The 25,899-nt window shown below is 40.1% G+C and overlaps 2 protein-coding genes across 3 annotated transcripts in view; one reads left to right on the top strand and one right to left on the bottom strand.

The window, feature by feature from the left end:
• The window catches only part of RIOK1 (RIO kinase 1), a 28,610-nt gene extending 10,120 nt beyond the window's left edge, over positions 1–18,490 (bottom strand). The window contains exons 1-12 of one of the 2 annotated variants that reach the window (XM_031012615.3): positions 17,905–18,490; positions 14,680–14,884; positions 12,846–12,936; positions 11,208–11,277; positions 9,215–9,257; positions 6,906–6,998; positions 5,253–5,365; positions 5,071–5,151; positions 3,944–4,030; positions 3,411–3,548; positions 2,945–3,048; positions 2,611–2,717 (exon numbers count right to left, since the gene is read on the bottom strand). In XM_031012615.3, the coding sequence (XP_030868475.2) occupies positions 2,611–2,717; positions 2,945–3,048; positions 3,411–3,548; positions 3,944–4,030; positions 5,071–5,151; positions 5,253–5,365; positions 6,906–6,998; positions 9,215–9,257; positions 11,208–11,277; positions 12,846–12,936; positions 14,680–14,884; positions 17,905–17,975 (1,203 nt within the window). In that variant the 5' untranslated portion in view covers positions 17,976–18,490. Of the gene's footprint in view, positions 1–2,610; positions 2,718–2,944; positions 3,049–3,410; positions 3,549–3,943; positions 4,031–5,070; positions 5,152–5,252; positions 5,366–6,905; positions 6,999–9,214; positions 9,258–11,207; positions 11,278–12,845; positions 12,937–14,679; positions 14,885–15,002; positions 15,090–17,904 lie in introns of those variants that run through there. The other variant, XM_031012616.3, reaches the window with a different exon arrangement.
• Position 18,491: 1 nt separating this feature from the next.
• The window catches only part of CAGE1 (cancer antigen 1), a 62,949-nt gene continuing 55,541 nt past the window's right edge, over positions 18,492–25,899 (top strand). Inside the window, exons 1-3 of the mRNA XM_019029338.4 lie at positions 18,492–18,695; positions 20,783–21,000; positions 22,110–22,197. Of these exons, the coding sequence (XP_018884883.3) occupies positions 18,683–18,695; positions 20,783–21,000; positions 22,110–22,197 (319 nt within the window). The 5' untranslated portion in view covers positions 18,492–18,682. The remainder of the gene's footprint in view (positions 18,696–20,782; positions 21,001–22,109; positions 22,198–25,899) is intronic.

Below are 25,899 nucleotides of genomic sequence, written 5' to 3'. Positions count from 1 at the left end.
GATAAACTGGATCACATCGAAATTTAAAACTTCTGTGCATCAAAGCTTGCAATCAACAGAGTGAAAAGACAAGTCACAGAATGGGAATAAACATTTGCAAATCATGTATCTGACATATCCAGAAAATACAAACAACTCAACAAAAAAAACCAAACCTGATTAAAAAAAAGACATGGGGCTGGACACTGTGGCTCATGCCTGCAACCCCAGAACTTTGAGAGGCCGAGACAGAAGGAGTGCTTAAGCCCAGGAGTCTAAGACCAGACTGGAAAACACAGTGAGACCCTGTCCCAACAAAATGAAAAAGAAAAAAAAAAATTGGCTGGGTGTCATGGTCTGCACCTATAGTCTCAGCAGGCTGAAGCAGCTGAGGCAGGAGAACTGCTTGAGTCTAGAAGGTTGAGACTGTAGTGAGCCAGGATTGTACCACTGTACTTCAGACTGGGTAACAGAGAGACCCTGTCTCTTAAAAAAAAAAAAAAAGACATTTCTCCAAAGAAAATATATAAATGGGCAAGAAGCACATGAAAAGATGCTCAACATCACTAGTAATCAGGGAAACACAAACCAAAACCATAATAACATACACCTCACACTCATTAGGGGGTCTCTCATTGTCAAAACAAAACAAAAAACAAAATAATAGGTGTTGGTGAGGGTATGGATATTAGTAAGTGCTGGTGAGGATGTGGAGCGATTAAAACCCTTGTGCACTGTTGGTGGTAATGTAAAATGGTGCAGCCACTATAGTAAACAGTATAGTGGGTTCCTCAGAAACTTGAAAATAGAAATACCATTTGATCCAGCAATTCTACTTCTGGGTGTATATTTGAAAGAACTGAAAGCAGCATCTTGAAGAGATATTTATACATCATGTTCATAGCAGCATTATTCAGAATAGCCAGAAGGTATAAGCAACCCGTATGTCCATCCACAGGTGAATGGATAAACAAAATATAGTATATACATACACTGGACCATTATTCAGCCTTAAAAGAAGAAATCCTAGGCCAGGCGTGGTGACTCATGTCTGTAATCCCAGCACTTCGGGACGCCGAGGCAGGCGGGTCACTTAAGACCAGGAGTTGGAGACCAGCCTGGCCAACATGGTGAAACCCTGTCTCTACCAAAAAATACCCAAATTAGCCGGGTGTAGTGGCTCGCACCTGTACTCCCAGCTACTCAGGGAGGCCAGGGTGGTAGAATCGCTTGAACCCGAAGGCGGAGGTTGCAGTGAGCCAAGATCACGCCACTGCACTCTAGCCTGGTGACAGAGTGAGACCCTGTCTCAAACAAAAAAAGAAGAAGATATCCTGTCACATGCTACAACATGGATGAATCTTGAAGACATCATACTAAGTGAAATAAGCCAGACACAAAAAGACAAATACTATATGATTCCACTTATAAGAGGTACCTAGAGTAGGTGAATTCACAAAGACAGAAAGTAGAATGGTGATTGCCAGGGGATGGGAAGTTGTTACTTAATGGGTACAGAATATCAGTCTGGGATGATGTAACAGGTATGGAGATACACAATGGTGATAGTTTGTACCACAATGTGAATGTACTTAATGCCACTGAACCATACATTCAAATGGTTAAAGCATTAAATTTTATATTATGTCTTTTACCAGAATTCTAAAAAATTCTATATTCAGAAAGGTCTCTGAGGCCAGGCGGCGTGGCTCACACCTGTAATCCCAGCACTTTGGGAGGCTGAGGCAGGTGGGTCACTTGAGGCCAAGATTTCAAGACTAGCCTGGGCAACATGATGAAACCCTGTCTCTACAAAGAATACAAAAATTAGCTAGGTGTGGTGGCGTGTGCCTGTGGTCCTAGCTACTCAGAGACTGAGCTGGGAGGATCACTTGACCCTGAGGAGCAGAGGTTGCAGTGAACCAAGATTGCGCCACTATGCTCCAGCCTGCATGACAGAGTGGGATCCTGTCTCAAAAAAGAAAAAAAAAAAAAAAAAGAAGAAAGAAAAGAAAAAAGAAAAAGAAAGAAAAGAAAAAAAGAGAAAGGCCCCTGAGAAACAAGGGAAAAGAATTAATGACCAAAAAACTGACACTTTTCTTACTAAACTTTCACAAACTTTGACAGTCTATGTAATCTTGCCAGATAATTGAAGTAAAAAGCTTGCATATCAAGTTGACTCAGAAGAAAAAAAAGAAAAAAAAAAAAAAACCTGGCTTTATCATTGGCTGTTGTGCTGTATTTTTGATTCTTCATCTGATAAGTAGGAAGGAAAAGGTCTCAGGAAGCTGTCAAAATGAATAAACTACACTATGCAATCTGGGTCCCTCAGAAGTGTCAAGCAAATGCAATTACTGGTTAGCATCCCAAATCCAAAAATCAAAAATCTGAAATACTCCAAAATCCAAAACTTTTTCAGCACCAACATTATGCTCAAATGAAATGTGAAATGGAGCAGTGAGGATTTTGGATTTTGATATTTCGGATGCTCAACTAGGGTAAGTACAAGGCAAATATTTCAAAACTGGAAAAAATCCAAAATCCAAAACACCTCTGGTCCCAAGCACTTGAGATAAGAGATACTGCACCTGTACTGCTATTTCCTATTCCTCCTTCCTCTCCCCATCTTACCTTTGAGAGATAAGCATCCATGTTCTCATGTGTAATGGATGGATCTGTGACAAATTCAAAGAGCTCCCGCACAGTCATGACAGCAACACCGTGCTTCATAAAGAAATCTGTCAGAAGGAAAAACGTTAATGACAGCTTTTATGAGGAAAAATATTATTATTCCAACTACCTTATAGAGAAACAAGGAGATAAAATTACATACCATCTCCCAGCAAATGGCTTAAGCGTCACTGCACCCAACAATTTAGTGAGAAAATCTTATGCCAACAGCTTAACTGAGTACAAAACCAAAACAGACCAATGAGCTGTTTCGAAAATTGCCGTTTCTACTCACCGTTGACGTTGGCGCAATCCTTTCTCAAGAACTCCAAGGCATGTGGGTGGTCGTGCTCCACAGACTGAGACACGTCAATGATATACACTCCTCCACCGTGGTACCTATGGGCCAGAGACACAGAAGCTGTGGGATGGTACTACTTTACCATGTCTTTTGTTTAAAATAAATTCTACTCGTAAAAGCAAGGGAAGTAGCTCACAAAATCACCAAGGTAGATAAGATGAGGCAATCTTGACTAACAGATGGAACTGGGAAAATTTCCAAAATCCATTCACTGTTAATGATCCAAGCAGTCAATTCGGTGACTAAGGTCACTGAAAAAAGGAATCCTATCTCATACCGTTTGGAAATCAACAATAAAACTTCAGAAGTTAGTGTGACTTCTTGGACTGGGATTTTGTTTATCATTTTAAAGGACACGAAACAACTGACAGGCAGTTCTTAAGAGACCAAATACACTCACAGCATGTTAAATTCACTGAGATCTGCATGGACGAGTCTGGCATCCTGATACATTCTTCTCATGTACTGAATGACCTGCAAGTACAACTCCCGAGCCTTGGATTCTGATAACTGGACATTTTTCAAGAGTGGTGCAGGCCTTGAATGAAAAGAACTAAGATAAAATGACCAAGAACAAGTTTTCTCGCTTCTTACTATACTGTTACATGCCCTTCTCTTCTACAACTCATCATGTGAGCTGTATGTGGGACAATCTGTCTCAATGCACATAAACCAAGAAGGTACCGGCAAATAGATGCTTTCCCAACACACTGTATAAGACCACCCTCCAACACAGGACTAACTTGCTCCTCATTCTGAAGCATTTTCAGACTTGAAAAGGTAGAATACATTGATAACACTTATTCACTAATACAGTGGGAAAGATTAATAAAAGAAGTTATTCAAATGGGAAATATTCATATAGTGGATAAACTCAAAGAACTTAAAAATACAGTTCTGAGAATGCAATTATTAGCCCTTCCACGTACTTACATGTCATCTTTACCGATGAAACTCATGACAAGAACATGACTTCTTAGCATTATTGGTTCTGGACATGGTATCTCTGCTGTGTTTAGCCTGTGATATTATAACAAATAAAAGGACAACTGAAAAGTTGAAAAGGCATCTAAATAAATTACAACTGCTGGTCCCAAGATTAATATTGCTGTTAAGAAATAGCACCAAGGCCTCTCAAGTGTATTATAATATTTCATAAACTCTAAGATAATTTTAAGTGGCACCATTATGTACCACCGAGAATGATAAAACACTAGCAATTCAACTATTACATCCCATAACCTGTAATACCCAAAGCAATTCCATAGATGTTAAACTGAAAAAAATGTGCATCTTACAATGGAGGAAATAGAGGAGATAGGTCCACAAGTATCTTTTGTGTTGATTAGCCTGAAAAATGCTTAATAAAAATAGTTGGGACTCACACCTAATGTCTTGTTGAACACAAGACTTTCAAAACGAGTAGTACTTGCTCAATACTACACTATCCAATGTGTCACCTGTGTACACCATATAAAAAGTTATAAGACATTTTTAAAAACTCCATAATTTTCAGGAAACTTGATCTCAACTAGATGAGGCCTTTACCTGATAAAAAGGTGTTAGTGCAAACAAAGAATATTAAAAAAGTGTCCAAAACTGGACTAAGAAAAGGAAACTATGATAAACAGAGTTCACAACCTAACAAGATTAGTCGAAAACTCCAATACCTACGAAAACACGACAGACCATTATAACCATCTGATTGTGTCACTTTCCTGATTAAAATCTTTTAGCAGTTCCTTATTATCCTCAATATAAATTCTAAACATTTTCAACGGCTTACAAGGCCTTCCAAATGATCTAGCTTTGTGGAATAAATATGAATTGTGGCAGTATTCTTTTGTAAAGGATTCTCAGAATAGAAAACAACAGAATAGGAAACAATCTCTATTTGTCCAGAAATGTGTTTCTTCTGCTTACTTCAGCAGACCTAATAGAAATAAAGGCCCTAACAAGTCCCTACATTTGGGCAGAACCACACTGGGATCTGCTGGGAGGAAGGGCTGATGTTCATGTATAGGGCATAGGACAGACATACACACATCCCAGAGAGTCACCTGATTAAGTTCCTCATTTCTTTTTCTGCCCAAGTTTTCACCATTTTCCTAGGGTTTCCTTTACAATAGCCATGACGAAATCTTGAATAAGAAAAATGTTTATTATTTCAATCATTCCATTATTGTTTTAATGTTTTAGGAAAGAGAAATTAAACCAACTGGAGGGAAAAATCTGAACTTACCTGAATTCTCCACTTACATATTTATCCCGATCTTTGAACACCAAAATAGAAGTTTTATAAATTTTGATTGCTCTGCTCTCTCCATTTGCTGTGCTAGCATGGTACACATTAGCCTATTTTAAGTCAAAAACAAAGAAAATGAAATTTATGTTAAATAACTACTTTTTCAATCTATTTGATTCTAACCTCAAAAGTCAAGTGAACTGAAATAACATGCATAAGGAATACCACTGTCTTTTGAATATGTGAATTAAAATATAAAACATTACATCAAAAGGACAGTAAACATAGCTCCAATATACAAATACAGTCACGTGCCACATAACGTTTTAGTTACTGACAGGTGACAGACCGCATATATGAGGTGATCCCGTAAGACTATAACAGGTATTTTTACTGTACTTTTCCTATGTTTAGATAGATAAATATTTACCATTGTGTTACAATTGCTACAGTATTCAGTACAGAAACCTGTTGTACACATTGGGAGCTACCATATAGCCTGAGAGTGCAGTAGGCTATACTATCTAGGTTTGTATGAGTATGCTCTATAATGTTCTTCGCATAATGACAAATTTGCCTAATGATGCATTTCTCAGAAAGTATTCCCTTCATTAAGCAATGCAAGACTGTACAGTAAAATCCAATTTAAATATAGGGGAGAAGTGGTTTCAAACTTTTTTATATCTCAAGTATATGCAAAATAATTAAAGACATTCTTAAATCCAGTGATTTAGGCAAGGCGTGGAGGCTCATGCCTGTAATAGTAGCACTTTGGGAGGCCAAGGCGGGTGAATCACTTCAGGCCAAAAATTTGAGACCAGCCTGGTCAACATGGCAAAACCCTGCCTCTACTACAAATACAAAAATTAGCTGGGTGTGGTGGTGCACGCCTGTAGTCCCAGCTATTCGGGAGGCTGAGGCAGGAAAATTGCTTGTATCCGAGAGGCAGAGGTTGCAGTGAGCTGAGAACATGCCACCACACTCTAGCCTGAGAGACTGTCTCAAAAAAAAAAACAAAAAAAAACTCTGTTTAAAAAAAATTTAAAAATCCAGTGATTTATAAGTTGAATTTTACTGAGAATTGCTTCCAGCAGAATGGGTTTTACACTTTTAAATAACTGCTTAAAAAAAAAAAAAAACAGAAACTATATTGAGCCACAACACTCACATATATTTATTAGCTGGCCCTTTCAAGAGCCTGCAGACCCCTGCCATTATAGCTGAGTAAATCACAGTAAGAGTTTCCTTCAAGCCGGAGTAGTCAATTTTGAGTCAAAAGGATTTCAGAGTCTTCTCTAACAAACAGAAGGCAGTATACCCGTAGGTAAAGAAAAAAATAAGACTTGCTGACTCATAGAAACATAACCATAAACCCCTGGCCCCATGAGTAATTTATTAGAACTCAGGCCTGTAATAATCTGACCATCTCACTCACTACGGGGCACAACTAGTTAGACTCAATGATCCAATGCAGCAGCGGTAGTGAAAAGGGCGTAGTTATATGTACAACTTCCTCTCTAACCATGAATATTAATGTGTATGGCTTTGTTTTTCTTTCTTCTTAAAGGCATAATATAGTTCTAAGTGCCAGTTTCATCTGGTATCTGAAATAAGAAAATTAAATATCCAATCATCCAAAGAAGAGCTCACTTCTTTTCCTGTGCTAATGCAGCCATTTATCTCTGTTATGATTCCTCTAGTCAACATCTTGAATAAAATCATTCTTGTTCTGGGATCCAACACCTAAAAAGAAATGCAAAAATTAAAAAGTTCCAAAAGACGGTACCAAATTTTCCTCATTAAAACCTGTGACAATCAATAAACAGCAGAGCTTAACTGTACAACGCTATCCTGGTTGACTAAATGAGAGTCACTATTTGGTGCTTTTATTCACTCTAATTGTTAATCAGTAAAATGTCAGGTAAAGGCCAAAGGAACCAAAGGCAAAACCAACTAACAAGTTCATCCAGTCATGGAAATCAAAGGCAACCAAGTTCAAGAGAAACAGAACTCTAGGCTATTAGCTAATAGAAATATAATGCAAACTACATAAATACTATTACATTGTTCTAGTTACTACACTGAAAGTAAACAGAATCAGGTGAAATTATCTTAATATATTTTATTTAACTCAAAATATCTAAAACGCTATCATTTCAACCTGTATCAATATAAAAAGTCATCAGTGAGATAATCCTTGTTTTTGACACTAAGACTCCAAACTCCGGTGTCTTTTGCATTTAAAGCACATCTCAATTCAGACTGGCCACATCTCAAGTGCCCAGTGGCTACCGTCGTGGACAGGCAGCTGTAAATCAGGGGTCAGCACTCTCCGGCCCATGGACCAAATCAGACCACAGCTTGTTTTTCCTTAGCTTGCAAGTTAAGAATGGGTTTTACACTTTTAAAGGATTGCTTTGAAAAAAAATCAACAGAAACTATATGTGAGCCACAATGCTCACACATATTTATTAGTCGGCCCTTTCAAGAGTCTGCAGACCCCTGCCATTATAGATGAGTAAATCATGGTAAGCATTTCCTTCAAGCCAGAGTAATCAATCTTGAGTAAAATGGATTTCAAAGTCTTCTCTAACAAACAGAAGGCAGTGAATTTAAAGGCTGTTCTTGTTTATCTCTGAAACTAAAGCAGCCAAATATTTGTATGCAATTTCTAAGGATACCAACCAATAACTCCTTGTGGCTCAGGCAGGCCCTCTAGCCCCCACGGGGTGAGACGGTATTATAAACTAGCCAAACTCAACTATACTTTAGGGTCCACCTTCAACGAAGTGGCTGGGGTCACACCACAAACCTAAGGTTAATATAAACAAAACCACCTGGGAAGACTATAGGACTAAAAACCAAATCACGACCATTGCAACTAGAGAAGAATGAAAAGGCACTAGTTTCCATTCCTTCTCTACTGCACAGGTAAGCAAAGAGGGGAAGTCAGCTGGCTGAGTATGGGCCTCTAGGTACAGAACTGTGCTTCTGTGAAGTTGGCAGTTAGACAAGTAAGGGGCATAGGAAGAAGTAACAAACCAAATGGCTTAAGAACAAAACAGCGAAAGAGAAATGATAAATTTACACACAAGCACATATTTTATATAGACAGCTGAAGACTCCAGCTATGTACTCTATCATTCAAAAATAATTTTGAAAGAGAAAAAGAATTTCCTGCCAAAAATAACCCTAAAGTTATTTAGGGTCTTTGAAACTTAAGGCTATCTCATTTTTCCGAGGTGAATCATACTTTGTTTTCAATTACAGAAATAAATCACAAAATGAACTAGGGGACAATGAAGACACAGAACCCAGACCCGGCTTCTGTCTAATGGTGGAATTCAGAACATGTGTTTGTGTATATGGGTGGAGGTGGTGGAGAGGAGTGGTAGGTGGCAGAGGCAAATGTTCTGACTCTTTTTATCACTTTCTTCACATCAAAAATCTGGGCCAAGGCTAATATCCAATCACATTCTTCGGAATGTGGGAAAATTAGGGGCCAATTTTTCCCCATTCTTGAACAGAAAGAATAAAACAAGCATAATTTCTAAACAAAGGATTCCTAACTGGAAATTTGAAGACATTATCTGCCCCTCTCTCTTTTACACCCACACTTCCTCCTTTGTGGCAGATACCCTACCTATCTTCTGGGAAAGCTCACAAAATTCCTACGGACCTTTTCTAAAAGATTGCTGGTCTGATAATCTCTCCAAGAAGGGAAAGCATCGCATGGTGGCTCTGCAAGGCCACTGAAGGACCATGACTCTAATTCATCCAATAGTCCTATAAAAGCAAGATGTAGGTCTCTAAACTCGAAACTATAAAAAGGAATAATTTTATATAGGAGTAATTTTAGGTAACATTAGCATTAAGCAGAAAGGATAAAAGCAAACTACAATTCAAAGAGAAAAGAAATGCTAATTAAAAGAAGAGTTTGCAACACATTTAAATTGTACCTGTTCTACAGTTGCTCTGTCTGCCTTATCTTTGATGCGATACCTAACCAAAAACAAAAACGTAGGGTTGACACATTCAAAATTCAGTGAGAAGCCAAAATCTTCTAAATGTAGATAATTTCATGAAAATTCCTAAGTAGGTAGTTTCTCTAAATAACAGATTTTATGATATGATTGTAGATTTTTCATTACTCAGTGAAACTTTCTTCATTTCCCCTGAATACCAAAATTCAATTCTGTATTTTGGCAAAAGGAGTACGTATACAGTAAAAAGAAAAATCTATTCCTATTTCAGAAGCATCAAAGAGCCGCCAGGGTAAAGTGAACTATGCTGAAAAAGAGAAAACATTGAGTATATTTGTACTGTCCTTCACATCTTTAATGATTCTGTTAGCACACAATTAAAGTCTTGTCTTCTTTTTTTTTTTTAAAGAGACAGCATCTTACTATGTTGCCCAGGCTAGGCATAGACTCCTGGGCTCAAGTATTCCTCCTGCCCCAGCCTCCACATAGAGTTAGTCATTTACAAGGCTTTCTGTTTAGAGGCATTTTCTAAGAAGACACAAGTTTTTTTGTTTTTGTATGTTTGTTTTGAGATGGAGTCTCGCTGTGTCGCCCAGGCTGGAGTGCAGTGGCACGATCTCGGCTCACTGCAAGCTCTGCCTCCCGGGTTCATGCCATTCTCCTGCCTCAGCCTCCCGAGTAGCTGGGACTACAGGCGCCCGCTGCCAAGCCTGGCTAATTTTTTGTATTTTTAGTAGAGACAGGATTTCACCTTGTTAGCCAAGATGGGCTCGATCTCCTGACCTTGTGATCCGCCCACCTCTGCCTCCCAAAGTGCTGGGATTACAGGCATGAGCCACCGCACCTGGCAGTTTTTTTGTTTTTTAAAATCGTTTCAAGACAGTATTCAAATGCAGGCTCTGATTTGCTTCTGCTTATATACTGAGTGACTCCACCTAGCACACTAACCTAAACTAATAAAGGTTTAAACACAAAGATTCGAACAGATACCAGTGAAATAACAAATAACTATGGTGTATCTCAAAAAGCTGATACCTCTTGGACATAGCAATAAATTGGAAGAAAGCTGGCTTTTAAGTTCAATTCTCACAGTTAGTTGTATGATCTTAGTGTCGTTTTCTATAATATAGTGATAATACTTTAGAGTTATTAGCATATAAGAGAAGTTACTCAGATCTTAAACAACTGGCTTTGAGAACAAGTGTAAACAGAAACAGTTCTCAGTTATATCATTAGTTCATAGTCTTCCCTTAAATTTTTAAAAATACTTCATGGGAAAGAATAATTCTTAATAAATTTTAAGGGAACATTTTTGCACATTTTAGTTTAAACTGAAATCTACAAACACTGTTCCCCTCATGAGAACACATTTGTAAATTTCATGAGATTATAGTTTTACCATGTATTTCTTAAAATTCATTAATTTTTATTTTATGTATTTATTTTTGAGACGGAGTCTCGCTCTGTGGCCCAGGCTGGAGTGCAGTGGCACGATCTTGGCTCACTGCAACCTCCACCTCCCAGGTTCAAGAGATTCTCATGCCTCAGCCTCCTGAGTAGCTGGGATTACATGCGTGCACCACCATGTCTGGCTAATTTTTGTATTTTTTGTACAGACGTGGTTTCACCATGTTGGCCAGGCTGGTCTCAAACTCCTGGCCTCAAGTGATCCCCACAGCTCGGCCTTCTGAAGTGATGGGATTACAGGCGTGAGCCACCACACCCAGCCAAGATTCATTAATATATTTAATTCACAAAGGCATAGGTTATCCTAATTTAAGCTAAGGAAAACACACACACACACACACACACACACACACACACACACACACACACACACACACACACCCAAAATAATGATTGGTTTAAGTATACAAATGAACATCCTCTATAAAAGAATTATGATCAAGGTGCTGCTTAATTCAGATTAGTCCTTATCACCCATGCATATTATTAAAATATTACTTACATATCTGCTTCCTTTTGTCTAGACTTTTCGGTGACTTTATTTATGATGGAATCAGTAACATTTAGCTTATCTAAAATACAAGAAACCCACAATGTAAACAATATGTAAGACGAAAAGACATTAACAGAGTTGCTGAACAGGGTATCTCTCCCCTCTTCCTTCTCTTCTATACTTTCTAAATGTTTTATTGTAAATAGAATACAGTTTAGTAATGAAAACAATGTAATGTTTTTAAAAGTAGGCACTAAACTGTGTTTCCTTCATAAGTGTCACTTTCATCACTATAATATTTGAGCCACAGAATTCTAGATGCAGAAATTCTTCAAAGATAATAATTTGCATAATAAATTTCAGACACTTGCTAGTACTCCACATGACTAATATAACTAATATAACTGCCTGAATTTCAAGTTTAATTCTCAAAACTTGTTTCACTTCAAGTTATAAGTCTATGATAGGCAAAGAAGGCCCTAAAATACTTATATTAATTTAGCATGTATTGACAGCTTACATGAGAAACACTGTGTTAGGTTTAGAGTGAAGATCCGTAAGAATAGAAAGATGGCCTTCCTTCCTTCCCTCCATCCCTCTTACATTTTCTATGAGGTGATGATTCAAATTAACATTCTGATGCCTGACATCGAACAGGTCACTAAATAATTAACACCTACACAAAAAACCTCTAGTGAAACCGTATGTAACTATATTCAATACTCTAGTATTTTCAACATCCTACTATGAGATAACCCTATTACAAAATCTAAAACAGGCTAGGCGCAGTGGCTCACACCTGTAATCCCAACATTTTGGGAGGCCGAGGCGGGCAGATCACTTGAGCTCAGGAGTTCAAAACCAGCCTGGTCAACATGGAGAAACCCCGTCTCTACAGAAAATACAAATTAGCCGGGTGTGGTGGTGTGCACCTGTGGTCCTAGCTACTTGGGAGGCTAAGGTTGGAGGATTGTCTGAACCCCAGAAATCAAGGTTGGAGTGAGCCAAGATTGTGCCACTGCACTCTAGCCTGGGTGACAGAGTGAGACCCTGCCTCAAAAAAAAAAAAAAAACCTAAAACAGAACAGACAATACTTAAATGGGTTTTTGTAACATTACATTCCTATGGCAAGTGGGAAAACAACCAAAATAGCATAAGCTTAAGTCTTTTCCTAAAGTTATGTTTTTAAATTACTACGATTTTTATTTTCTCTAAACATTATTGAGTTAGTAACACTTGAATACATTCATTTCTTTTTTCTTTTTTTTTTTTTTTTGAGATGGAATTTTGCCCTTATTGTCCAGGTTGGAGTGCAATGGCGCAATCTTGGCTCATCACAACCTCCACCTCCCAGGTTCAAGGGATTCTCCTGCCTCAGCCTCCCAAGTAGCTGGGATTACAGGCATGTGCCACCATGCCCAGCTAATTTTGTATTTTTAGTAGAGATAGGGTTTCACTATGTTGGTCAGGCTGGTCTCAAACTCCTGACCTCAGGTGATCCACCCACTTCAGCCTCCCAAAGTGCTGGGATTACAGGCGTGAGCCACCACGGCCAGCCTTCATTTCTTGATCTAATAAAATTATACAACACTCCATGGTTTTTGAAAAATGTCCTCTTAGCCCAGTGATGTATTTTGTAAACTCACCTAAATTAATTTTATTCTCAAATTTCCGTAAGACCTTGTCTGCGGGAGTAGACATTTTGGCTGAACTGCTGTCGGAGGTCTGTCGATTTGCCTAGAAGGGAATTCCAGAGTCTAAGGCACTAGTTGTAAAAACAAACCTAAGATTCATCATCACATTTCCTTAGTTCATACTTAGCTATTAAAGCATCAATACTTAGAGGAGTATCTTAAGGAAAGGTAAGAGTCAATCAAATTGGCTCAAAAAAATTTTTAAAGAGCATTTGAAACAGAAGGTTAAAATTACTGACTAAAAGAGTCTGCATAATCCGTTTTTTTAACTTCTCTATGATTCCTCTTATTATAAGTAACACATTAAAATTAAGTGTAGTTTTCTAATTTGACTGGTTTATAGACTTAAAATTTGAGAATATTCATTTACCCCCAAAGTATATAATAAAGAGCTAAGAACAGCATTAAGCTGGTTCAGAATTTCATTTTGGGCCCAATGTCTCAAGAGAGGGAAATATTAAGTACGAGGCTTAGCACTTACACTGGTGCTATGCGCAAACTTCAATAATGAAATTGCTCAAAGCCTCATTACGAATCAATGAAGGAGTCACCAGAACAAGACGATATAAAAATGTGAAATTTGTTGTCACTCACAATGTGGTTATTTTAAAATGCATACATTCTGGTCCATGATATAGCCATTTTATTGTTGTTGTTTTTTACAGACAGAGTCTCGCTCTGTTGCTCAGGCTGGACTGCAGTGGCGTGATCTTGGCTCACTGCAACCTCCGCCTCCTGGGTTCAGGTGATTCTCCAGCCTCAGCCTCCCGAGTAGCTGGGAGTACAGGCGCCCACCACCACGCCCGGCTAATTTTTGTGTTTTTAGTAGAGACAGGGTTTCGCCATGTTGGCCAGGCTGGTCTCAAACTCCTGACCTCAGGTGATCCGCCCAGCTCGGCCTCCCAAAGTGCTGGGATTAGAGGCATGAGCCACTGCGCCCAGCCGATATAGCCATTTTAATGGTCAAAGGAAGACTGCTGGATTATGCTCCAGGAAGATGCACCATGTTAATCCTATGGCCTTACAAACTCCTAACACACTTGGTACTTCCAGTATGAGCAGCAGCTGTACGTGGTTTGGTAACTTTTTTTTTGTACATGGTAAATAATCACAAACATATTCCTATCTCATTAATACAGTCTTCCATTACAACATCTTTTATGGCTGTATAATGCCTCATTGTGCGAATCAGTCCCAGAAAAGTTTTAATCCAGTTCAAGGTTGCTTCCAATGTTCCTCTACCATAAACAATCCTGGAGGATCATTCTTGTAACTAAGTCTTGGCACACTCACAGACTCGCTAAGTCAAAGTATTTTGAAGCTTTTAAAGTTTTTATCACATACCAGCTTATCCTACAAGTAAGTGCACCTATTTACTTGACCATCAATGATATGTTTTGCCTTTAACAGTTTCACAGGTGAAAAAACGGCATCTCTACAAATTTAATCTGCATTTCTTTAATTACCAATGAGGCTGAACTTTTTTACCATGTTTCTTAACTATTTGTAGTAAACTGCCAATCCATGCCCTTTCCCATGAAGATTTTAAGCTCACAATCTTTATAACTCTTTTTAAATTTACAGATTCTGGAAAGAATCCACACCCAGGAAATTATCAGAAATACAGAAAGGATGAAAAGTGAAAATCAGTAAAGGCTGAGGCTACAGGACAATATAACATGAAGAAAATCTTTTAGTTATTCAATTTCAGAATCACAAAACAGCCTTTTAAAAAAGTAGACATAAGCAGACTACATAAAGATGTGCAGGATCCTTCATAAAATACCTGTGGGTTGCTTCCTCCATTCCAGACATAACCCTTGGTGAGTTTTCCAACTCCTTCATCCCAGTCCCAGTCATCATCATCATCATCATAACCCTCCTCCTCCTCATCTTCTATTTCACCTTCACCATTCTCATTCACATTGTCTTGAAGGTCTTCAAACAGAATGTCATCCTTCTCTTTGACTGTCTTCAAGTCTCTGTTTTCACTAGAAATAACAATGTTTTATTATTTCATAACAATATTTCCACATACCCTAACTGATCTCACATATTTATGATGTAAGATATTAAAATATTGATAAATCTAAAAGATTATGTATTTACATAAAATACACCTTCCGATAAGCTCCATCTCCTTAAAACCATGTTCTCCTGTTTTCCAGTTCTGTTGCAGTTGTTTGCTCATTCTCCATGCCCAAAGCCTACTATTCAAGAAGCACATCAAGTTAAATCTGCTTCTGCCTTGTTGAAGTTAGAAATTATATTGTTATTTTCTCTGCTGAATAAACAACTCAGACCAGTATACCAGACTTGACTCTAGGAAAATCATTCACAGAGCTGCTTTAGAAAATCTCTAGGAAAATCTTTCTGTAAAACAAGAAAAAAGAAAGGGGGAAAAAAGGCTGGTGCAGCGGCTCACACCTTTGATCCCAGCTACTCGGGAGGCTGAGGCCATAGGATTGCTTGAGCCCAGGAGTTTACGGCTGCAGTGAGTCATGATCGTGCCACTGTACTCCAGCTTGGGCAACCCTGTCTCTAAAAAAAATTGTAATTAAAAAAAAAAAAGCTTACTGACAAAAAATTTGGGAATAAGTCTAAGGAAGTCTTACTTTGAACTCGATAACACTTTGCAATAAAAGAAGTTACATCAAGATTTGTGTTCCACAAAGAAATCCAAATCATCCCTGTTCATGACGGGAAGAAATGGTGACTACAGGGGCCAGGCACTACAAATGAGAGAAGTAGGCTGCACAATAGAAGTGGGGACTGGCAAACTGGGAGAAGAGGTCCAAGGTAAAGGGACCACAACCAGTAAGGGCTTTTTTTTTTTTTTTTTGCCATATTAGAATTCAGGCCTAGTGTTACCAGATCTTAATTTTTCAAGTGAAGCTGTAAGTCTGGATTTCTGTGTAAAATCTATCCCTTCACTGGCATAGCCAATTTTTACAAATAATTGTGCATACCAAACAAAACATGTCTGCAGGCCAAATTCAACAGAGGACTCAGTTTTTACCTCTCATGTACAGAAAAGGACAGAAACCATTAAAAAGCAGCTGATAATATGAGATACCAGCTGAAAAACAGACGAGTTTAAGTAAATTCAGATTATCAACCCCAATTTATTAATTAGCCATGGCTCTGAGGGTTCCCCGTGGACATGTGGAGGAAGAAAACAGACAATCATCAAACACTTGCTATTTACCAGGACTTCATACACATGCTCCACAGATTGATATATAATTGCCTAGAGTGGCATGTTAAAGTTGTAACTTTGCCAGATAATTCTTCGTTGTGGGGGACTGTCTTCTGCATTCTAGGATTTTTAGCAGCATATCTCTGGCCTCTATTTACTAGATGCCACTAATGCACCACCACCCCCAGCTGTGACATATAAAAACGTCTCCAGAAATTGCCAAAAGTCCCCTGGGTAGAAGTCGGGATGGCAACATCTTCCCCAATGGAAAATCACTGGTGTATCCTTACAATACCCTGGGGTGGATGGTAAATTAGTGCCCTCTCATTACCATTAACTACCCACTAGCTATGCTGGCTGTGTTTCTTCTGCTGCTTTTCTTCTCTAAAGCTTTTTGTACACTTCTCTGTAACCATAAAACTGGAATGCCTTTCCTCTTTCTCTGGCTAACCCCTACTCATCCATCAAGTATCAGCTCACTATCACTTGCTCAAGGAAGTCTTCCCTATTTTTCACCCACTTCTCCTTTGTACTACTTACCCAATTCCAATACAAATAGTCTAATTATTTAATAATATCGGTTTCCCCTGCTAGGGTGCAAGCTCTGTGTCATTCAGGATGGTATTTACCAATGCCTCCCTACCACCTAAGACTAGATCTGACTCACAGAAAGCACTCAACATACATATATTTATTGAAAACATCCCCAATAATTAACAAAATCCGCATGTAATGAATTCTTACTGTAAACATAAAGTACAAACTGTTTTCTTGGAATTCCAAAATAACTCCAATATGTTTCATTTTGCTTTTAGGCAGGAGTTATCCTTCATCCCTCTTTCCCCAGACCCCACGTCCAGTCTACCACCAAACCCTGCCACTTCTACCTCCAAGACATATCTTTAGGATCTGAGCTCTAGTCCCCACCATCTTTGAATCTGATTACCTTATTATTTTTGAACTGGTCTCTCTGTTCCACTCCCACCCTCCATGAACATCATCTACCTAGAAGAACGATTCCTTTAAATCACCAATCAAATAATGTCATTCTTCTGCTAAAATCCCTCCTATGGCTTTCCATAAGACCCACATTAATATCTGAACTTTTCACCATCACTTGTAAAGGTCTCCATGATCTGGCCCCCCTTCTTACTTCTCTATCACCCTACCAATCTTCTCAACTACCTCCACTGTGCTCTAGGCACTCTGGCCTCGGGGCCTTTGCTCTTGCTGTCCCTTCTGTGTGAAATGCTCTTCCCTCTGCTCTTGCCAGGATTAGCTCCTTGTCATTCAAATCTGGACTTAACCTTTCCCTACCCATTCAGTCACCACTTGGTATATCAAACGATTTGCATAGTCTACATCATTATTTGGTTTTTAAATGGTGTGCCCTCTCTTTCACGTAGAAGGTAAAGTTCCATGACAGCAGGAAGTTGGTTCTTCTTGTTACCTCCGGCGCCCAGGACAGAACGTGGTACATATTAAGTGCTTAGTAAGTATTTGTTGAACGCTAAATGTGGTTAAAACGCAAAAACCCATGTTTCCTAATCGCTATCCCCAACTCTGCCTCCCAGTGACGCTAACCGACCTGAGAACCGCAGACTCCCTTGACAAGTAGCTTTCACTTAACTCTGCCGCGTGAACTGGGAGAAAGACCCAGCTGGGATGCAGAAACAGGCAAAGGGTTGTCAAGAGAGACGCTGAGTGATGAACCACTAGTCTCCCTCTAAACCGCAAACAAGAGTCCACGCCCCAAGGGGGCGGACAAGGAGAGAGCAGTAACCAGAGCCAGGGCACTGTATGGCCGCCTACCTGTCAGAGGAGTCCGCGTCGTCGAATTGCCCGGGGACCACCCGGCTCATGAGAAGCCGCCGGTAGTCCATGACTGGAGAGCGCCGCTGGAGGCCGCCGCTCTGCGATGGAAAGGAACAGCTCAGACGGATGTACCCACGGCCGATCCAACGGCCTTGGCGTGGATATCCGCCTTGCAAACCATTCAGAAGCCAACAGTGGCCACCACGTGCGACAGGAAAACGGGACCAACAGATCCAACACCCTGCCACCCCAACCGGAAGCCCCTCACCGCCTCGCCCGGAAGTCTGACTTGAGCGGAAGTCCCGCCCCTGCGCCGAGCTGGGAGTCCGGAGCTCTCTGGATGGCGCGCTGTATAGGCCTGTGGATGTTCTGTGCTCTCAGGAAGGCGTGTTGAGTAGCCGGCCCGGCGAGGCCCGTGCTGGCCGTTTCTTCCCGGAGTTTTCGTTTCTGTACCCCACTTTGTGTTTACTGCGGCAGGAGGCGCCAGCTAGCCCACAGGCTGTTCGGCCTAGGGGGTCATACCCTCCTAACTTCACCACTGTCTGGGAAGACACCGCACCCACAGTAGGGTCGCTCGGGCCTCGCGGGCTGCACCTGTCTCTGCGGAGATACCCCGGCGCGGGCGGACGTCACACAGGGGCGTTCCAGCACTCCGGGAGCCCGATTGCGAGTTTGTGAGAGTCCTTGGTGGAGGAGGTTGGAAAGCGTTCTCCCTCCCACAAAACCCGGTGCAGAGGGAGGGAACGCCAGGTCCGTAGCGTGGGTCCAAGAAACTATGGATCCTGGAAGTAAGCACACTTTTGTGTCTTAAAAAGTTTGGTGTCTCGTTTTGAGGTGAAAAATGAATGACATAAGTGCTTTTTAAAAAGGTAAAGTTTGTCTTACAACTGAAAAAGCTTTTAAACAAAACTATAGTTTTTGCGAGTAACTCCCGTGACACCTCTTTTAACTCCTATCTTAAAACAGCTTTAGAATGTCTCTGGAACATCTATTCAAACATTTGATAAATATGTTAAAAATCCAACATAAACCTGTAAGGACAAATGAAAGATGGAAAAAATAGCCTAACTTTAAATTAAAAAGGTAAACTGGCAGATTGTGCAGTGCCACATGAGGGATGAACAAAGTTGTAGAAATGTAATTGGAAGTGCTGGGTTCACAAACAAGAAAACTAAGAAACAAGGCCTTTGCGCTTTTTTGCATTGGGAAAACAAAGCAAGAATTTTTCAGATCTCACCACAATCCAGGCAGCATTATTTGAAAGACAAGGGAAAAGTGAGCATAAAGTTGGGCCTTTCACTGATCCTGACTAGTCTGCTTGGCTTACTTTTTTATATTTTACCAAGTGATGACATAGGTTTGAAAACAACTAATTTTCAATAAACTATTCATTCAGAAATTCAATAAAAGAATCCAGGCAGATGAGTAATGACTATAAATTGAAAGAGCTTGATAGAAACAAGTCATTGGAATGCAGGTTTTATTCAATCAATATTTGCTGTGTAGACAGCACTGATCCATTTGCAGTAGGGGATATCGGAAAGCCCTAAGTATGCTCCTCTCAAGACATTTATGATCTGTAAACACAAACACTAACACCCTTGAAACAGTGGTGAAGCTCTGAAACAGTAAACGAAATCACCAAGTGCTGAATTGTAAGATAGAGATTTAGAGACTGAAGACATTGTAGGAATTTTGAAAATAGATGAATGGGTAGATGGGAAGGTTTTAGGAGAGAAGCACGTGCCAGGGCAGATGACTGAAGCTTAATTCGTAAGGAACATTATCTGTCTGCAGGGAAATGAGCCTGATCTGAGTAGAGCAGGGGAGTACTGGGTAGGTAATGTCACTCCAGGCTATGGATGGCCTGGAAGGACAAGAAGAATTTATAGACTCAATGTGAGTGGCCATCCTTTCCACTCTCAGCTCTGGAGCTCTGGACAGGCCTGAGGAAGTCAGGAGAATATGGACCAGTGTGGCAACATGGGATGGAAAGAAAGCACAGGTTCAGGTTACTGAAATACTTTTTTTTTTTTTTTTTTTGAGATGGAGTCTTGCTCTGTCACCCACGCTGGAGTGCAGTGGGCCATCTCGGCTCACTGCAAGCTCTGCCTCCGGGGTTCACGCCATTCTCCTCCCTCAGCCTCCAGAGTAGCTGGGACTACAGGCGTACGCCACCGCGCCCAGCTAATTTTTTTTTTTTTTTTGTATTTTTAGTAGAGATGGGGTTTCACCGTGTTAGCCAGGATGATCTCGATCTCCTGACCTCGTGATCCGCCCGCGTCGGCCTCCCACAGTGCTGGGATTACAGGCGTGAGCCACCGCGCTCGGCCCTGAAAGACATTTTTAAAGGAGACATGGACGGGACTTGGTATCTGAATAGCCATGCATGACGAGGTAGAGGGATGCCAAGACAAGTCCAGTTTTCAAACACATGTACCTGAGGGAATAGGCGCAGTATAGGAAAGTGAGGAGGGAAAACTGAGTTACAATGCTGGGTTTGACTTGGTAGTGAGGTGTTCAAGTGGAAGGTATCAAGTAAATAAAAATCCAGGATTTTGTGGAAACTAATAGGTCTCTGATAATATTTTGTAAATATCCTTGATTAAATAACATAGCGATCCCTTCACTTCTAGGTCCAAAGCCTTCTAGGGAGTTATTGGATAGTAGCCAATACTGTTTGTTTTTCTCCAAATCAGTATTTACTACCATACCAAATTACGGTATACTCAGACTAAAATTTTTAATTTTTCTAATAACTTGACAATGACATTTCAAATAAGGGCAGTGAACTCTGCTACTTTCTTAATGAGAAGAGGGATAGGGAAAAAACTTTTTGTTTGTACCTACTAATAGACACATTTTTTTTTTAAAGAAGTCTTCCATTGTTCAACAGTTATGAACAAGGACTATCAAAAATTTTGGTCATCGCCTTCAGATCCTGTACATTTTGAAGTGGATACTTCTCATGAAAAAGTAGAAAGCGTGTCAGAATCGGATACCATGAATGTCAGCAATCTTTCTCAAGGTGTAATGCTTTCACATTCTCCAATCTGTATGGAAACCACCGGCACCACTTGTGACTTGCCTCAGGTGTGCATTGCTTATAAGTTCCAGGAGGCTCAGATGTATTCAGAATTCACATTGTCTTCCATATGAAAATTTTTTCAAAACTATAAGGAACAATAAAACAATATTCGGTGGACACATAAAGGAGGGGAATACAGGATCTGGTTTTCCCAGTTTCACTAGCGTAAGATACATTTTGACCAGCCTGGGCAACATGGTGAGACCCCATCTCTGCTAAAAATATAAAAATTAGCCAGGCATGGAAGCGAGCACCTGTAATCCCAGCTACTCTGGAGGCTGAGACAGGAGAATCACTTGAACCTGGGAGGTAGAGGTTACAGGGAGCCAAGATCGCGCCACTGCACTCCAGCCTATGCGAGAGAGCAAGGTACATTTTTACACACTGTGTTAAAACTGATCCTTTCTAGCCAGGAGTGCAGCCAGGGGACATGACCAATTCAGTCAGAGGCAGGACAAGAGCCCAAGGAACCTGACTTCTAGTCTAATGCATCTTCCACTTACATCAGCATGCAAATGATTCAGTTGTCATTCATAATGACATTGACAGCACCCTGCATGTAAATGACAACTTTCCTGTCTTCATGAAAATGCCTAGCTCCCTTTATTAAAAAATAAAAGATTGTAATGTCCCAATATCTTCATGAGTGTTGTGCTAAACGTTTGATAGTCAGTGACATCTGATTCCACTAAATAGGAATTTATAAAAATACATCGAAGATATATGCCTGTTTTATATATCTTCAGTGTTAAAAGACTGAAATAACAACCATGTTAACGCTGTTTAGACTAGATTTAATAAACATCAAATAATTATCAATACATAAATATGCTATCACATATCCCTAAGTTTATAGTCACATGATTTGACTTACCAAAAAACCAAAATATTAAAATAGCAAGCTATTTGTTACATTGTTGTTTAATATTGGGACTCTGTTAGCATAGTTTTACTAAAAGGGAGCCAAATACATGCTGGGGAAAGATACTAGAAAGCACATTCTACCTATGTAATGAAATATTCTAATAGCAGAATTATGTAACAATGTGCAAATACCTTTAGAAGAAGCTTGTGATGTTTGCTTGAAGTATTGATGCCTTTTTTATTAATACAGAATGAAATAAAGAATTTTGAAAGGGAAAATGAGTATGAATCCACACTTTGTGAAGATGCTTATGGCACACTAGACAATTTGTTAAATGGTAAGTATCTACTTGTTAGCAATATGCAAAAGAGAGAAACTTTTTTTTGTGTTCCGTGATAGTAACAATAGCCGGGTTTTGTGCTAAGCACTTTATATACATCATCACACTTAATCCACAAAAAATCTTATTGAAATAGGATTTTAAAAAATTAAAGTAAGGGCTGTTTTTATCTTCATTTTACAGATAAGGAAAATAAGGCTCAGAGTAACTTGCCCAGGATTGTGTAGCTTTAAATGAATGAGCCGTGATCAAGTCTCAGACTCAGACACAAAAATTTTCTACTATACAAGTATCCTTAAATGTGTATTGAGGTTGGGTGTGGTGGATCATATCTATAATACCAGTGCTTTGTAAGGCCAAGGCGGGAGGATTGCTTGAGCCAGGAAGTCCAAGGCTGTTATGAGCTATGATCATGTCACTGCACTCCAGTGGGCGACAGAAGTAGAACCTGTCTCTTAAAAAAAAAAAGGGGGGGCCAGGCACGATGGCTCACGCCTGTAATCCCAGCACTTTGGGAGGCCGAGGCAAGTGGATCACCTGAGGTCGGGAGTTCAAGACCAGCCTGACCAACATGGAGAAACCCCGTCTCTAGTAAAAATACAAAATTAGCTGAGTGTGGTGGTGCATGCCTGTAATCCCAGCTACTTGGGAGGCTTAGGCAGGAGACTCCCTTGAACCCAGGAGGTGGAGGTTGCTGTGAGCCGAGATCGCACCATTGCGCTCCAGCCTGGGCAACAAGAGCGAAACTCCATCTCAAAAAAAACCAAAACAAACAAAAAACACCAGGTACAGTGGCTCACACCTGTAATCCCAGCTCTTTGGGAGGCCAAGGCAGAAGGATTGCTTGAGTCCACTAGTTTAAGATCAGATTGGGCAATAGGACGAAACCCCGTCTCTACTAAAAATACAAAAAATTAGCCAGGCATCGTGGTCCACTTTGGAGGCCTGGGTGGGAGAATTACCTGAGCGCGGGAGGCTGAGACTGCAGTGAGCCGAGATCACGCCACTGCACTGCAGCATGGGCAACCACAGTGAGACCTTGTCTCAAAAAAAAAAAAAGAGAGCTGTGTGTTGATGTAACCCCAAATCTGTTATTCTAATCCTAAATTGACAGATGAAAGCTATTTAGGATTTAATCATATAATGAGATACATTGATCATGTTTTTGGTTTTGTTTTTGAAATGGATCTCACTATGCTGTCCAGGCTGGTCTCAAATTCCTGGGCTCAAGTGAGTCTCCTGCCTCGGTGTCCCAAAGTATTGGGATTACAGGTATGAGCCACCACACCGGGCCCTACACTGATCATGTTTATTAAAGTAAATCTAAATGCTGTATACAAATGTCTTTATTTTTAATACTTGTAAATAATACTAAAATGAAAAGATTCGACAAGGCTTATTGAAATTATGGAATTTAATACATGCAGGTGTAAGAAAAATAAGCGCTGCTGAGGCAGGCGGATCACGAGGTCAGGAGATCGAGACCATCCTGGCTAACACGGTGAAACCCCGTCTCTACTAAAAATACAAAAAATTAGCCGGGCATGATGGTGGGTGCCTGTAGTCCCAGCTACTCAGGAGGCTGAGGCAGGAGAATGGCATGAACCCAGGAGGTGGAGCTTGCAGTGAGCCGAGATGGCGCCACTGCACTCCAGCCTGAGCGACAATAAGTGCTATAAGGATTAGAAAGGAAGAGAAGTAATTATCATTATTTGCAAATATGTACTTTTCTACATAGAAAAGTCATAAGCACCTACAGATGAGCTATTAAAACTAATAAGAAAGTTTAGAAGAAAGCTAGATATAAAATTAATATTAAAAAACCAATAGCATTCAATGCACTAGCAACAACAAATGTAAAACAGTAATTCTTAAAAACTTACTATTATCAGTAGCAGCACAAACTAAGGTACCTAAGAATAAATCTAACAAAAAGTGTAAGATTTCCATTAAAAAACATTATAAAACTTTCCTGGAGGCCATAAAAAATAATTAAATGTTTCATGTTCAGATTATAAAGATGTCAGTTTTCCTGAAGTCTATTGATTAATGCAACTTCATGTATCCTACCTTAATCCTAACATCCCCATTCAGAAGTGAAAAAGTTAAAAGAAATACCCAATACAATTTTGAAAAAGAAGATGTGGAGACTTACCCTGCTAGATAACAAGAGTTATTAGTTATAGTAATTATAACAATGTATTATAGGCAGAAGGGTAACAAACCAGTGGGATAAATAAAAGACAAAGTCCAAAAGTAGACCCATTTATATATGAGGACACCTGGTATTTGATAGAGGTGTCATTATAAACCAGTGGGGGAGTTCATTTGGTTGTGCTGGAACGGTTGGCTCTCTCAATGCAGAAAATGATTAGAACCTTACCTCACACCAAATACAAAATAAAGTCCACATGGGTAAAGGCCTACATGTGAACTGCAAAGTTCTAACTTATAAAAGAAGTGTAGAAAATGCTGTATTAGTCTGTTTTCACACTGCCATAAAGAACTACTTGAGACTGGATAATTTATAAAGAAAAGAGGTTTAATTGGATCACAGTTCCACATGACTGGGGAGGCCTCAGGAAACAGAATCACGGCACAAGACAAACAGGAAGCAAGGCATGTCTTAAATGACGACAGGAGGGGCAGGGGAACTGCCAAACACTTTGAAACCATCAGATCTTGTAAGAACTCACTATCACAAGAACAGCATGGGGAAAACCGTCCCCATGATTTAATTGCCTCCCACCAGGTCCCTCCCTCAATACGTGGGGATTACAATTGGAGATGAGATTTGGGTGGGAACACAGAGCCAAACCATATCAAATGCCTTTGTGACAACAGAAAAGATTTCTTTTTCTTTTTTTTTTTTTTGAGATGGAGTCTCGCTCTGTCACCCAGGATGGAGTGCAGTGGAGTGATCTCGGCTCACTGCAACCTCCGCCTTCTGGGTTCAAACTATTCTCCTGCCTCGGCCTCCTGAGTAATGAGACTACAGCCACCTGCCACTATGTACGGCTAGTTTTTTTGTATTTTTGTAGAAACAGGGTTTCACCATGTAGGCCAGGCTGGTCTTGAACCCCTGACCTTGTGATCTGCCGGCCTCAGCCTCCCAAAGTGCTGGGATTACAGGCATGAGTCACCACGCCCAGCCTAAGATTTCTTAAGACATGAGAAATGCAGGGCTGGGCACGGTAGCTCATGCCTGTAATCCCAGCACTTTGGGAGGCCGAGGCAAGTGGATCAGGAGGTCAGGAGTTTGAACCCAGCCTGGCCAATATGGTGAAACCCCGCCTCTACTAAAAATACAAAAATTAGCTGGGCATAGTGGTGCGTGCCTGTAGTCCCCGCTACTCAGGAGGCTGACTCAGGAGAATCACTTGAATCCAGGAGGCGAAGGTTGCAGTGAGCCGAGATCGTGCCACTGACTCCAGCTTGGGTGACAGAGTGAGACTCCGTCTCAAAAAAAAGACAGGAGAAATGCAATCCGTAATCAATGCATTGACTACATTAAGAAAACGTCTGTATGGCCAAAGTATAATAAAGTAAAAAGCACGGAGTGAAGATACATGCAATATGTATAATTGACAAAGATTTGGTATCTAAAATAAAGAACTACAAGTCACTTAGAAAAAGGCACATAATGGCTGGGCATGGTGGCTCACGCCTGTAATCCCAGCACTTTGGAAGGCCAAGATG

The sequence above is a fragment of the Gorilla gorilla genome, chromosome 5 (assembly GCF_029281585.2).
Source record: "Gorilla gorilla gorilla isolate KB3781 chromosome 5, NHGRI_mGorGor1-v2.1_pri, whole genome shotgun sequence".
NCBI classification, from domain to species: Eukaryota; Metazoa; Chordata; class Mammalia; order Primates; family Hominidae; genus Gorilla; species Gorilla gorilla.
This window is presented reverse-complemented; position numbering and strand designations above follow the sequence as displayed.